The sequence below is a fragment of the Cervus elaphus genome, chromosome 33, assembly GCF_910594005.1.
Source record: "Cervus elaphus chromosome 33, mCerEla1.1, whole genome shotgun sequence".
Classification (NCBI taxonomy): domain Eukaryota; kingdom Metazoa; phylum Chordata; class Mammalia; order Artiodactyla; family Cervidae; genus Cervus; species Cervus elaphus.
The window spans coordinates 72,285,072-72,300,476 of NC_057847.1; the positions used below are offsets into that span (position 1 = coordinate 72,285,072).

Consider the following 15,405-nt stretch of genomic DNA (forward strand, 5'->3'; position numbering starts at 1 on the left):
TCCATCTGTAGAAAATTAACAAGCTAAAGTTTAGTTTCCATGGCAACCTCAAGACTGTCCTGCCACGTGGAGTGCTCAGTGGCTCCTGAAGCAGTTCATTCCCCGTGTGGACAGTGTGAAACTATTAACTGACCTAAAAGTCCATCTTCCTTCAATCCCAGTGTTTCTAGTTCTGTCACTTTGTGCTATGCAGAATAAATGTAATACAGAATAAGTTCAATCCCTCATCAGTGTTTTGCAGTGAGTTTTACTACAAGCTGTCCTTTTTTTTTTTTTTTTTCAGTTTAACAATCCCAGGTCCTTCAACCTGTGTTCATAATGGCATAGTTTCAAGTTTCCTCAACATTCATCAGTCTCCTGGACCTGATGAATTTTTTTAAGAAAAAATTCTTAAGTGCCTGTACTGTCTAGCATTAGACATATTCTTCTAATTTTGTTCTGAACTACTTATTGTTAATCATAGTTTTAGTCAGAAGAGTAATTATTGGTTAATGTCACATTGTTAGTTGCTGACCACATACCATAAGGAGCAAAATGTAATTAGAACTACCTACTCCTCCACACACCCATCTTGCCTCTTGGGTACAGACATTTTCATTTTATCTTCTCTACAGGCAGACCTTGGAGATACTGCAGTTTCAGTTCTAGACCATCACAATAAATATCACAGTAAATAAATAAAATATCACAGTAAAGAAAACATTGCAGTAAAGCAAGTCACGTATTTTTTCTATCTCTCAGTACATATGAAAGTTTCACTTATACTATACTGTAGTCTGTTAAGTGTGTAATGTACATATCTTAATTTAAAAATACTTTACTGTTAAAAATTGCTATCATCATCTGAACCTTCAGGGAGTCATAATCTTTTTTGAAATACTAAATCAAAGATCATTGATCATAGAGCACTATAACATATATAATAAAAACAAAAAGTTTGAAATTTATTGGGAGAATTAAAATATATGAGACACAAAGTAACAAATGTTGCTTGAAAAATGATACCAATAGGTTTGCTCAACACAGAATTGCCATAAACCTTCAATTTGTTAAAAAAAAAAAAAAAAGTAGTTATCTAAGAAATGCAATAGAACAAGGTATGCCTGTAGTTTGTTTTTTTTTTTCCTGTATTCACAGTCTAGAATTAGCTTTCTAGGAAAATTTAGAAGACTTCAACAGAACATACCATTTTTGACTTTTAAAGAAACTCATTTATTTAGATCTGATATTTAGGTGGTTCATTTTTAGGCATTTTCTGTCACATAAAGCAACTTAATTTTCATACTAAGAGTTGTCTCTCAATCTGATTTTTTTTTCAATTTTCTCTTGATAATAGATCCTGGAGAACTTAATAATCATATTAGCTAATAATTTTAAAATGCTTTCCATAGACCTGGCTCTTTTATATCTTCTCATTTAATGTTTACAGCCATCCAGTGAGACAAGTGAGTTAACATCATATTATGGTTGAAGACATTTATTCACCAAGATATTCATTACCTGCTTGCAAATTCATGACTAGTACAGAGAGAGAATATGAACAAAAGTCTATATAATGGAAAAGGCATGGTCATTTTGCAATTCCAAGTTACCCCATTTATACTTTAAACTAGGAGAGGAACCCACCTGGTACCTACTTCTTTTGGCAAAGATCTTTCTAATACTGTTTTATCATCAAAATCTGGACCAGGATTCACTTTCAGTGCGGGTGTCATGTCCATTTTTAAAAAAAATAATGTATAATCAAAATTTTAGATTATGTTTGTCAAAAATATCAGAAAAGGACTTCCCTGGTGGTCCAGTGGTTAAGAATCTGCCTGCCAGTGCAGGGGCTGTGGGTTGAATCCTGGTCCAAAAGATTCCACATGCTGCAGAGCTACTAAGCCCATGTGCCACAGCCACTGAGCCTGCGCTCTGGAGCCTGAGAGCTTACAGCTCATGTTCTGCAACAGGAGAAGCCACTGCAGTGAGTGTGTGCCTGTGCACCACAACCAGAGAGAGCCCACATGAATCGATGAAGATCCAGCACAGCTGCAATCAATTAGTTAGTTAAAAATATCAGAAGATACGAGCTTGTTTTTCCTGGTCTTCCCCCCCCCCCCTTTTTTTTTTGTTTTTATTTTTATTGGGCTCTAGGGGATGGGATGGGGAATACCTCTGTAAGTTATGTCCCACTAGGAAGATGTCCATTCTAACTTTCCTGGGAGAGCTTTCGGAGCTTTTTCTTTTTCTTGGAGCCACTGCTCTTGCTGGCAGCAGCCTCTTCAGGTCCACTGCTGAGTGGCTCCTCCTTGGACAATTTCCGCTTTTTCTTGGGGACCGTCTTGTTTTCTGACTCATCAGGGTCAGTAACTGTTTCCTCTTTGGGAAAAGATTTCTTCCTCTTGGGAAGACTTCCAGTACCGGCTGTCTCTTCAAGATCACTACTAACTAGCTCTTCCTTGGAAAAAGATTTCTTTTTTTTGGGTTTGGAAAAAGAGACAGATGGGTCTTCCATTCCATTCTCCTGAAGAGCCTCCTGGGGCTTTTGCTTTTTCTTCTTTTTGGGTCTTTCACTTGTCTCTTCACACTCCTCCAGGGCACTGCTATTTTCTGAAGCCAGGACAATTGCAGCCAGCCTTTTCTTTTCCTTCTTCAAGTGTTTCTTCTCCTGTTTCTCGAGCTTCCTAGTAATCTCAGCAGCTGCTTCCTCTGCCTGAACCATTGCCTCCTTCATGACATCCAGATTCTTTCGGGGAATCTCTCCAGTCTCATAGAAGGACAGCCGCTCCTCAACTTGTTCTCGAAGCTTCTCCCCAAAAACACTGGTGGGCACCTCAGAGAAGCAATCGATTCGTGAGGCAATACTGCATTTGTTTGCCAGGTATCGGGAGATGCGACCTTTGTTCTTGGCAGCTGCTCGGCCAATGAAGGTAGAGTGGAAAATGAGTCCATATTTTGGGGTGTTACCCCTTGTCTTCAAGGCTCTGGAAACTTGGTCCCTTTGCTGGGCCCAGGGAATCACTCAGACACCAGGACTGGCCATCACCCCCATAGCAGAGGCCTGTATAGGTCAGGGAGCCCTGGTCAACCATCACTGTGATCTTTTCCCCTTTAAATCTTATTTCTTCTTAGACAAAATGCATTTATGTCTTTTTGTCTTTGCATTCTTCATTTCAGAAATCTGTTCTTCTCAAAAATGCATTTATATCTGAGCAGGAGCAAAGCCTCTTAAAGGCAGGAGCTTGACTCCCTCCTTTAGAAAGTTCTGTTCTTTTTCAGCTCTGCTGCCCCCATGGGGGTCAGGATTCTGCAGGACCAAGGGTGCATGCAAGCCAGCACCTGTGGCCTCCTCTTCCTTTCTATACCACTTTTTTCAGCTCTCAGTTCTCTGACCAAATAGCTCTGAGTCCGCTTCCTGGGTCTTTGTGGCCAGTTTTCCCAGGTCCTTTCTCCCAAGGGTTGGTGACAAGTTATAGGCCAGTAGGGTATCATAAGAAGCAATTTCCACAGGAGTGTAGACTGAGCTTCTGTGTGGACCGGGATGTTGTTCATGATATGTTTATAGGCCTCTACATTACAGAGTGGAGCTGAGGGTGGAAAGAAGAGGAGGGCAGGCTGAGAGTGGGCTAAGGGTTACAGCCTAGAGTTTGGCTCCTCTTACTCCCATGACTATGAATTCTGGCCTAGAATTCTCCTTTGAAATTTGGTTTCCTGGGACTTCCCAGTGGTCCAGTGGTTGGAACTCCACACTCCCAAGGCAGAAGAGGGCCTGGTTTCCATCCCTGGTCAGGGAACTAGATCCCAAGTGCCTCCGCTAAAACTTGTGCAGCCAAGTAAAGAAATATATTAAAGAATGTAAAAAAAAAAAAAATCTAGTCCTCTAAGTTGTTTGATAAATATGTCGAGAAACAACAATAGCACATATTTAGTTTAGCATTCTGTTCAGTTTGTGTGTAACTCTTCGTGTCTACATTTGTGGTGGATAGGTCTCTATTGGTGCTGTTGCCCAAGATTACACAGATTAAGGACAGATCTATTCAGAGCAGACCTTCTTGACATTCCTCTTTTTCTTACTGTCTCTGCAAATTGCAGACATTTTCAGCAATAATGGCCAAGAACCCTTCTTTTCTCCAGAGGTACTTTTTCAACTCCACAATACTCTTGGCCCATATACAGTGACTCCAGACTCAGATCTGATGAGTGAACAGTATGTGAATACTTTTTCCTGACACAAAGTTAAATAATATCTGGTAAATTCCTTTTGCAAATTCGTTAAGGTTTCCATATTGGTTGTGTTTTTGTAGCTGTGTATGATGTAGTGGAAGAAAAGCTAGAAAATGAGCCAGACTTCCAGTACATTCCTGAGAAAGCCCCGCTCGACAGCGTCCATCAGGATGACCACTCCCTGAGAGAGTCGATGATCCAGCTGGCTGAGGGCCTTATCACTGGAACAGTACTGACACAGTTTGATGTAAGTAACATGGTATAGAAAAGGTGTTTGCCCATATTTTCTTAATAATTTCATAACTTCTTAACTGCCTAAGCTAGTATCAGTTATAATGTATTAATATTATTGAGAAATATTGGCAAAAAGAGCTGTAAAAGGTAAAGTTTTAAAAATTACTTCCCAAATACTAGCTGTGATTTCACTAATAGATATCAGTTTAAAAGAGGGAGATAAGGAGATTTTATAGGTATATGTCATCAAACTACATTTTTTTCTATAATTAAATAGCTGTTTTTATTAAAGGTTGCAGATGAAGATAGACTATTATAGACTTAAAAATCCTGAATTAAAAAAAAAAAAAAAATCCTGAATTAAAGAATAGTTTTTGGGCCTTGTCATATTTAATCCTTCTCTAATTTTTGTCAATGTAGTTAGGCATCACTAATATATGTTATATATTATTATATATATTATATATATTATATATATATATGTATATATAATATATGTTATAGATAAATGATTATAAAATATTTAGGGCACATCAGTTTTTCTTTTAAACACTTCTAAATGAAAGCTACCTAAATGGGAAGAAAAATCTAACAAAGAGTGGATGTATGTTAAAAAATAAATAAAGGAGTACCTTCAAATATAAAATAAATGAAATAAATATTTCCTGTAGATTTGCTATTTAAAACTTCAGGTACTCTTTCTGTAAGGAAAATTGTTTTTTCATGTTTTACCGTTTTTCAAAATGTTTATAATTCATATTAGAAATCTTGCAGAATTCAGCTTTGCAAACCTGGTTTAATACTTCACTAACCAAAGGTACATCATTGTATAGATGAGGTATTCCAAGGTAAAAACCCATTTCTTGATAGCATAGAATCAAGTCTAAAAAAAATAAAAACTCTTGATGGCTTTCTGAACTTGTCTTGTACTTTATTTTTTTAGCAACTGTATCGGAAGAAGCCTGGAATGACAATGTGTTGTGCCAAATTACCTCAGAACATTTCCAAAAATAGATACAGAGATATTTCGCCTTGTAAGTATCCATTCTCTTAGTGTGTTAAGTTTAATCTTCTTAACATAACTTTATTAAAATATTCTTTCTTTTAAATTTTTTCAGATGATGCTACACGGGTCATTTTAAAGGGTAATGAAGACTATATCAATGCAAATTATATAAATGTAAGTTTGTTTTTTTTAAATTATACCTTTGTCGTTTGGAATAAGAGGGGCCAATCTAAACTTTGAGGTTTATTCTAGAATCCATGATTAATGAGGATCAACTTTACTTTGTACCTCTGATGAGGACTTTTAAAAAAAATTCATTTATTTCTTAATTGAAGGATAATTGCTTTACAGAATTTTGTTGTTTTCTGTCACACCTCAACATGAATCAGCCGTACGTATTATACCTGTGTCCCTTCCCTCTTGAGCCTCCCTCCCACCCCCCTCCCCACCCCACCCCTCTAGGCTGACACAGGGCCCCTGTTTCAGTTCTGTGAGTCACACAGCAAGTTCCCATTGGCTATCTATTTTCCATGTGGTAATGTAAGTTTCCATGTTTCTGTCTCCATACATCTCACCCTCTCTACCCCACTCCCCGTGTCCGTAGTCTGTTCTCTATGTCTGTTTCTTCAGAAATAAATTCATCGGTACCATCTTTCTAGAGTCCCTGTATATGTGTTAGTATACGATGTTTATCTTTCTCTCTCTGACTTATTTTCACTCTGTATAATAGACTATAGCTTCATCCACCTCATTAGAACTGACTTGAATGTGTTCCTTTTTATGGCTGAGTAATATTCCATTGTATATACGTACCGCAGCTTCTTTGTCCTTTCATCTGTTGATGGACATCTAGGTTGCGTCCATGTTCTAACTGTTGTAAATAGTGCTGCAGTGAATGTTGGGGTACATGTGGCTTTTTCAGTTTTGGTTTCCTTAGGGTGTATGCCTAGGAGTGGGATTGCTGGGTCACATGGTGGTTTTATTCCTAGAATTTTAAGAAATCTCCATACCATCTTCCATAGTGGCTGTATCAATTTACATTTCCACCAACCATGCAAGACGGTTCCCTTTTCTCTACACCCTCTCCAGCATTTATTATTTGTAGACTTTTTGATAGTGACTGATTACAGAGTAATGACCTATAGCCTGCAGGAAACATTACTTATTACGTTACATAGTGTGTGCACTGAAGAACCTTTCAAAAATCCCCCAAATTCTGAACTCCAATGCATATTTGAACCCGTGGTTTCAGATAAAGGCTACATATGTGTATATGGTGTTATCAAATTTCTGATATTTCAATCTAATAGGTAAAAAATGGTAATTTCTTACAGTTTGATTTTTACTTTCCTTTATGTGAATAAAGTTGAGTACATTATTCATTTAAGTGCTTGTTGTTGTTCACAGTGTTACAATAGTATGGTGAGTGAGGTCAAAGTTAAAGTCGCTCAGTCGTGTCTGACTCTTTGTGACCCCATGGATTATATACAGTCCATGAAACTTTCCAGGCCTGAAGACTGGAGTGGGTAGCCGTTCCCTTCTCCAGGGATCTTCCCAACCCAGGGATCGAACCCAGGTCTCCCACATTGGAGGTGGATTCTTTACCAGCTGAGCCACCTGGGAAGCCCGGAAGTAAACACACGCACCTTTTGAATTCAGTGTTTAAAATATAATAGGATGATAGTTTATCTTCCCCAAATAGTTACAGTCTTACTTCTGAAAATAATGAATTTAAAATACTTGCCAATCTTTTCATGCTATATATATATTATATATAATTATATGCATATTACATAATATATAAGCACATATATAATATGAAAAATCTAAACTAAAGCAAATGGCAGAATTTTTGCTCCTCATAAAATTTACTAATAAGCTGTTTAGAGACTTTTTTTTTTCTTTTCCATTATAACTTATAAGATATCAAATATATTCCCTGTGCTTTATAGTAGAACCTTGTTGTTTATTTTTATATATAGTAGTTTGTTTCCTGTGTAGAGAGAAATATTCTTTATTTCTATACCAAGTCTCTGCCTGTGAAACAGGATTCTCTGTATAGATGCTTTTAATTCCATAAGAGTGCTTTGGAAAATATTTAAATTTCTGTTTCCACTAATTGAAAGATAAATATATATAGCTACTGCACATTGCCAAGAAACTTCTTCTTCAAATAAAATAGTTGATAGAGATTTGTATTACTGACTTTGCAATTTATTGAGATTAATTGCATTCAGTTATCATTTAGTAGATGATTATCCTATATTTGATCCTAGGAAAAAGTAATAATGCAAAACAATTTGGGTTTTGTGTCTTTTTCTTTTTAGATGGAAATTCCTTCTTCTAGAATTATAAATCAGTACATTGCTTGTCAAGGGCCATTACCACACACTTGTACAGATTTTTGGCAGATGACTTGGGAACAAGGCTCCTCCATGGTTGTGATGTTGACCACACAGGTTGAACGTGGCAGAGTAAGTCATACTTGAATCTTACACATTGCTCAGACATTTTTCAAATTACATTACATCTATAGTTAAAATATTCATATTGATTTAATCTCTTTTGTAACCTTTAAACTTCCTTTGTTATGGTGTCATGATTAAAATCACCATGGTTAAATGGCTTTTAATCATCATGGTTCATGGCTTAAAACTACAACTAACACATAATGTGTTAAAAGAAATATGATGTTAGCCATTATTATTATTATTTAAATGGACTAATATATATTTGAATAAGTGATTTGTATTTACAATGTGTGAAGAATTCATACAACTTAGCCATAAGATAACAATATCCCATTTAAAAATGGCCAAAGGATCTGAATAGATGATTCTCCAAAGAAGACATTCAAATGACCAATAAGATCATGAAAAGATACTCAGCATCATTGCTCGCCAAGGAAATGCAAACGAAAGCTACAATGAGATACTACTTCATAGCTAGTTGGATAGCTAAAGTAAATACGACAGAAAATAATCAGTGTTGGTAATGATGTGGAGACAGTGAAACCTACTGTCTTGCTAATGGATTTGGTGAAATGGCAACCCACTCCAGTACTCTTGCTTGGAAAATCCCATGGACAGAGGATCCTGGTAGGCTACAGTCCACAGGGTCGCAAAGAGTCAGACACGACTTGAGCGACTTCACTTCACTTCAACTATCTTGAAGACACCATATCAGTTCTTCAAGAGGCTAAACACAGTGTGACTGCAGCTCAGCAGTTTCACTCGTAGAAATACCCAAGAGAATTAATACATGTCCACACAAAAACTGGTGCACAGATACTCTCAGCAGCGTTGTTCTTAGTAGGCCATAGGGAGAAAGAAGCGAGATGTACCAGATAAAATATAGTGTAGTCATACAGTTGAATATTATTTGGCAATAAGAAGGTATGAAAAAATGATGCATGCTGCAACATGGGTAAACCTAAGAAAACATTATTCTAAGTAAACGAAGCTAGTCACCAAACACAACGTATTTTATGACTCAGTTATATGTGGCGTCCAAGGTAGGCCACAGGGGACAGAAAGCAGAGCAGTGGTTGCCCAGGTCTGGGGTGGAGAGAGAAGGGCGGGTGAGAGGAGCTGCATGGTCGTCACTAACGGATGTGGTCTTCCTCTGGGAATGATGAATGTATTCTAAAAGTGACTGTGGTGGTGGTTACACAGCTCTGTGGATATTCTAAAAATGATAGATAGATGATAGAGTAGTGTGTTTTAAATAGCTGAATAGAATGTAACAGAATTGTATGTCATTAAATCTTTTTTTTTTTTTTTTTAATCCTAATTTATGAAAGTAAATGGATTGCATTTCCCATTTTAGTTGAAGAGCCTTTCTTACTATTAAATCTAAGAAATATCAAGATTAGTATACCATTTTGCCACCCTCATAGTAATAATTAGTTCAGGCAAGAATTAATGATGAATGATAAAACACTGGGTGGACGCTTGTTGTAAACAAGATATTTGCAGTTATATTTGCAGTTTCGAAATATATCCAACAGACTCTCATTACAAAGAGAAGAAATGACAAAAAAAAATGTTGCTTGTTGGCAGATCTCTGTGAAGGGTATATGTTCAGTTCAGTTCAGTCGCTCAGACATGTCTGACTTTTTGTGACCCCATAGACTGCAGCACGCCAGGCCTCCCTGTCCATCACCAACTTGCGGAGATTACTCAAACTCATGTCCATTGAGTCAGTGATGCCATCCAACCATCTCATCCTCTGTCATTCCCTTCTCCTCCCACCTTCAATCTTTCCCAGCATCAGGGTCTTTTCAAATGAGTCAGCTCTTTGCATTAGGTGGACAAAGTATTGGAGTTTCGGCTTCAACATCAGTCCTTCCAATGAATATTCGGGACTGATTTTCTTTAGGATTGACAGGTTGGATCTCCTTGAAGTCCAAGGGACTCTCAAGAGTCTTCTCCAACACCGCAGTTCAAAAGCATCAATTCTTCAGTGCTAAGCTTTTTTTATAGTCCAACTCTTACATCCATACATGACTACTGAAAAAACCATAGCCTTGACTAGATGGACCTTTGTTGGCAAAGTAATGTCTCTGCTTTTTAATATGCTATCTAGGTTGGTCATAACTTTCTTTCCAAAGAGTAAGCGTCTTTTAATTTCATGACTGCAATCACCATTTGCAGTGATTTTGGAGCCCAGAAGAATAAAGTCAGCCACTGTTTCCACTGTTTCCCCATCTATTTGCCATGAAGTGATGGGACCAGGTGCCATGATCTTAGTTTTCTGAATGTTGAGCTTTAAGCCAACTTTTTCACTCTCCTCTTTCACTTTCATCAAGAGGCTCTTTAGTTCCTCTTCACTTTCTGCCATAAGGGTGGTGTTGTCTGCATATCTGAGGTTATTGATATTTCTCCTGGCAGTCTTGATTCCAGCTTGTGCTTCCTCCAGCCCAGCGTTTCTCATGATGTACTCTGCATATAAGTTAAATAAGCAGGGTGACCATATACAGCCTTGACGTACTCCTTTTCCTATTTGGAACCAGTCTGTTGTTCCATGTTCAGTTCTAACTATTGCTTCCTGACCTGCCTACAGATTTCTCAAGAGGCAGGTCAGGTGGTCTGGTATTCCCATCTCTTTCAGAATTTTCCAGTTTATTGTGATCCACACAGTCAACGGCTTTGGTATAGTCAATAAAGCAGAAATAGATGTTTTTCTGGAACTCCCTTGCTTTTTTGATGATCCAACAGATGTTGGCAATTTGATCTCTGGTTCTTCTGCCTTTTCTAAATCCAGCTTGAACATCTGGAAGTTCACGGTTCATGTATTGTTGAAGCCTGGCTTGGAGAATTTTGAGCATTACTTTACTAGTGTGTGAGATGAGTGCATTTGAAGGGTATATGGGAATTCATTAAATTATTTTTGTCACATTTCTTTAAGCTTGAAAGTTCTTAAAATATTTAAAAAATTGGAGGACCTAAATTATGTCTGTTTCTACAATTTATTGACACCAGGTTAAGTGTCACCAATATTGGCCAGAACCCACAGGAAGTTCATCCTATGGCTGCTACCAAGTCACCTGCCACTCAGAAGAGGGGAACACTGCATATGTCTTCAGGAAGATGACACTTTTCAACCAGGAGGTATGGAAGCGGGGGGGCCTACTGGTTAGAGCTGTTATGTTCAAGGTAAAGGCTTTGAAAGATGAAAATGTTTTTAATCTTGAATCCTAGTTATCAGGAAATACAAAAAATTGTTCAACTATTTGCTTCATTAGGATATGCTGGGATCTTATGAAATAGGTTCTCTTACTGTAATATTTCCAATTTCTGTAGCTAAGTATGAATGATGAGTGAAAAAATAATTGAGTAAATAATACTTATTACTATTAATATTTTCCCAATTCATAAAAATCATACCAGGGTGTTGATTATACATTTCTTCCTCCAAGTAATATCAGTAAGGTATTAGAGTACATCTCCAATGGAAATGGAGATGGAAATGGAAATAACAATGGACAGCTGTTAGATTATTCCCCTTTTTAATGAGCATTCTTGCCTTGAGAACTCCGTGAACAGTATGAAAAGGCAAAAAGGTATGACACTGAAAGATGAACTTGCCAGGTCAGTAGGTGCCCAATATGCTACTAGAGAAGAGTGGAGAAATAGCTTCAGAAGGAATGAAGAGGCTGAGCCAAAGTGATAAAAACACCCAGTTGTGGATGTGTCTGGTGGTGAAGGTAAAGTCCGATGCTATAAAGAACAATACTGCATGGAAAGCTGGAATGTTAGGTCCATGAATCAAGATAAATTGAAAGTGGACAAAGTGGTCAAACTAGAGATGACAAGAGTGAACACTGACATCTTAGGAATCAGTGAACTAAAATGGACCAGAATGGATGAATTAAATTTAGATGACCATTATACCATGGGGGAAGAATCCCTTAGAAGAAATGGAGTCACTCTCATAGTCAACAAGAGTCCAAAATGCAGTACTTGGGTGCGGTCTTGAAAGCGACAGAATGATCTCTGTTCATTTCCAGGGCAAACCATTCATTTTGGCAAAGCATCACAGTAATCCAAGTCTGTGCCCCAACCACTAATGCCAGGAAGCTGAGGTAGAATGGTTCTACGAAGACTTACAAGACCTTGTAAAACTAACACCAAAAAAAAAAGATGTCTTTTCATCATAGGGGATTGGACCGCAAAACTAGGAAGTCAAGAGATACCTTGAGTAACAGGCAAGTTTGGCTTTGGAGTAAAAGATGAACCAGGGAAAAAGCTAACAGAGTTTTGCCAAGGGAATGCACTGGTCATAGCAAACACCCTCTTCCCAACAACACAAGAGATCACCAGATGGTCAATACCAGAATCATATTGATTATATTCTTTGCAGTCAAAGATGGAGAAGCTGTATACAGTCAGCAAAAACAAGACTGGAAGCTCACTGTGGCTCAGATCGTGAACACCTTCTTGCAAATTTCAGACTTAAATTGAAGAAAGTAGGGAAACGACTGGACCATTCAAGTATGACCTAAATCAAATCCCTTATGATTATACAGTGGAAGTGACAAATATATTCAAGGGACTAGATCTTACAGATTTACTGAAGAACTGTGGACCGAGGTTTATCACATTGTACAGGAGGTGGTGATCCAAACCATCCCCAAGAAGAAGAAATGCAAAAAGGCAAAGTGGGTCTCTGAGGAGGCCTCACAGATAGCTGAGAAAAGAGGAGACCTGAAAGGCAAAGGAGGAAAGGAAAGATATACTCATTTGAATGCAGAGTTCCAGAGAATGCTAAGGAGAGATGAGAAAGTTTTCCTAAGTGAACAATGCCTAGAAATAGAGGAAAACAATAGAATGGGAAAGAGTAGAGATCACTTTAAGAAAATTATAGATACCAGGGGAACATTTCATACAAAGATGGGCACAATACAGGACAGAAACGGTATGGACCTAACAGAAGCAGAAGATAAGAAGAGGTGACAAGAATAAACAGAAGAACTATACAAAAAAGACCTTAATGACCCAGATAACCACGATGGTGTGATCACTCACCTAGAGCCAGACATCTTGGAATGTGAAATCAAGTGGGCATTAGGAAGCATCACTATGAACAAAGCTAATGGTGGTGATGGAATTCCAGCTGAGCTGTTTCAAATCCTAAAAGATAATGCTGTTAAAGTGCTGCACTCAGTATGCCAGCAAATTTAGAAAACTCAGCAGTGGTCATAGGACTGGAAAAGGTCAGTTTTCATCCTAGTTCTAAAGAAGGGCAATGCCAAAGAAGGTTCATAGTGCCACACAGTTGAACTCATTTCACATGTTAGCAAAGTAATGCTCAAAATTCTCCAAGCTAGCTTTAGCAGTATGTGAACTGAGAACTGCCAGATGTTCAAGTTGGATTTAGAAAAGGCAGAGGAACCAGAGATCAAATTGCCAACATCTGTTGGGTCGTGTAAAAAGCAATTTTTTTGCTTTTTAATTATTTATAAAAAGAATTCCAGAAGAACATCTACTTCTGCTTCATTGACTATCCTAAAACCTTTGACTGTGTGGATCACAACAGACTGTGGAAGTTCTTCAAGAGATGGGAATACCAGACCACCTTACCTGCCTCTTGAGAAACCTGTATGCAGGTCAAGAAGCAATAGTTAAGACCAAACGTGGAACAACGGACTGGTTCAAAATTGGAAAAGGAGTACGTCAATGCTATGAATTGTCTCCCTGCTTATTTAACTTATATGCAGAGTACCTCATGTGAAATGCCAGGCTAAATGAAGCACAAGCTGAAATCAAGATTGCCAAGAGAAATATCAGTAACCTCAGATATGCAGATGACACAGATGACACCACCCTTATGGCAGAACGTGAAGAGGAACTATAGAGCCTCTTGATGAAGGTGAGAGAGGAGAGTGAAAAAGCTGGCTTAAAACTCAACATTCAAAAAACTAAGATCATGGCATCTGGTCCCACCACTTCATGGCAGATAGATGGGGAAACGGTGGAAACAGTGGCAGACTTTTCTTGGGCTCCAAAATCACTGCAGATGGTGATTGCAGCCACAAAATTAAAAGATGCTTACTCCTTGGAAGAAAACCTGTGACAAACCTAAACAGCATATTAAAAAGCTGAGACATTACTTAGCCAACAAAGGTCTGTATAGTCAAAGTTATGATTTTTCCAGTAGTCATGTATGGATGTGAGAGTTGGACCATAAAGAATGCTGAGGGCCAAAGACTTGATGCTTTTGAACTGTGGTGTTGGAGAAGACTCTTGAGAGTCCCTTGAACAGCAAGGAGATCCAACCAGTCAATCCTAAAGGAAATCCATCCTGAATATTCGTTGGAAGGATTGATGCTGAAGCTGAAGCTCCAATACTTTGGTCACCTGATACAAAGAGCCAACTCATTGGAAAAAACCCTGATGCTGAGAATGATTGAAGGCAGGTGGAGAAGGGGACGACAGAGAACTAGATCATTGGATGGATCACTGAATCAATGGACATGAGTTTGAGCAAGACCCGGGACTTAGTGAAGGATGGGGAGACCTGTCGTGCTACAGTTCATGGGGTCACAAAGAGTTGGACACAATTGAGTGACTGAACATGAAATGAGTGGAGAAGACCAATTTCACCATCTCCTCATTATTTAAGAGGGAAAGATTGTAGGCAGGACACTGTAACATCAGACAGATTGCTGCTGTTGTTTAGTCAGTAAGTCATGTTCAACTCTTCTGTGACCCCATGGACTGTAGCCTGCCAGGCTCCTCTGTCCATGGGATTTCCCAGACAAGGATACTGGAGTGGGTGTGATTACAGCTCTTAGAGTGTTAGTTTTCCTTACCTGCTCCCTGAGTCCCTCCATTTGGCTTCCAGATTAAAGCCAGAAGTGCAAACTGATGAATAAATGCCAGCTCAGTAACCCAACTGGAAGATGTATGTGGAGGCAGAATCTGCTTGTCTTATCAGACTGCCAGCGCCTACACCAGCCATCTTGGGGCAAAGGGGCTGTAGGAGGAAAGGAGTGATTGCTGGAGAAGAGCCAACATCACAGGCATCCACGGTGAAGCCCTCGGAGATGAGACCACATCCCCCCTAACCCCACTCACACACCGCTCCTAACACACCCCCTCCCTGAGAGTGACAGGGAGAATCCAGTGAGATGGGACCTTGCTGAGCAGAAAGGAAAGGAGCTGGAAGTGGTGCTAATTATACTACAGGCATCTGGCACTGAGTTAACGCTGAAGTGACAAGAAGACAGTTTCCAGCCTTACGGGGTAGAGACACTATCAGAGTGGGTTTGGGGTTTGGGCCTGTGTGGTATGTAACTCACGGTCGTATATAACAAAGCAGGCCAAGAAGCTGTTTTTTTCATTTTCCTAAATAGACATGAAAGATGAGCCTGTGTATGGGCAGTGGTCACATCAGGTAATATGTATATCCCGTTGTTCTCCACCTATGGATTATCCGTAGCAGTTTTATATGTT

General features: G+C 38.7%; 2 protein-coding genes and 1 non-coding gene across 5 annotated transcripts in view; 1 reads left to right on the top strand and 2 right to left on the bottom strand.

The window, feature by feature from the left end:
- PTPN4 (protein tyrosine phosphatase non-receptor type 4) overlaps nt 1-15,405 on the top strand; it is a 189,355-nt gene that overhangs the window by 156,817 nt on the left and 17,133 nt on the right. For all 3 annotated transcript variants that reach the window (XM_043894708.1, XM_043894710.1, XM_043894709.1), the window contains exons 20-24: nt 4,287-4,453; nt 5,384-5,474; nt 5,559-5,620; nt 7,774-7,920; nt 10,930-11,058. In XM_043894708.1, coding sequence (XP_043750643.1) covers nt 4,287-4,453; nt 5,384-5,474; nt 5,559-5,620; nt 7,774-7,920; nt 10,930-11,058 — 596 coding nt within the window. The remainder of the gene's footprint in view (nt 1-4,286; nt 4,454-5,383; nt 5,475-5,558; nt 5,621-7,773; nt 7,921-10,929; nt 11,059-15,405) is intronic.
- On the bottom strand, nt 2,103-3,084 carry LOC122688605 (nucleolar protein 56-like). Its single transcript, XM_043894718.1, has one exon. The coding sequence runs from the start codon at nt 2,714-2,716 to the stop codon at nt 2,192-2,194; it is 525 nt and encodes a 174-aa protein (XP_043750653.1). The 5' UTR covers nt 2,717-3,084; the 3' UTR covers nt 2,103-2,191.
- LOC122688891 lies at nt 2,999-3,084 on the bottom strand. Its single transcript, XR_006339626.1, has one exon. It is a non-coding gene; the product is annotated as a small nucleolar RNA SNORD86 (small nucleolar RNA).

What these genes read in the sequence shown, in the direction of transcription:
- LOC122688605 (XM_043894718.1), bottom strand. Translation starts at nt 2,716, where the DNA reads ATGAAGGAGGCAATGGTTCAGGCAGAGGAAGCAGCTGCTGAGATTACT.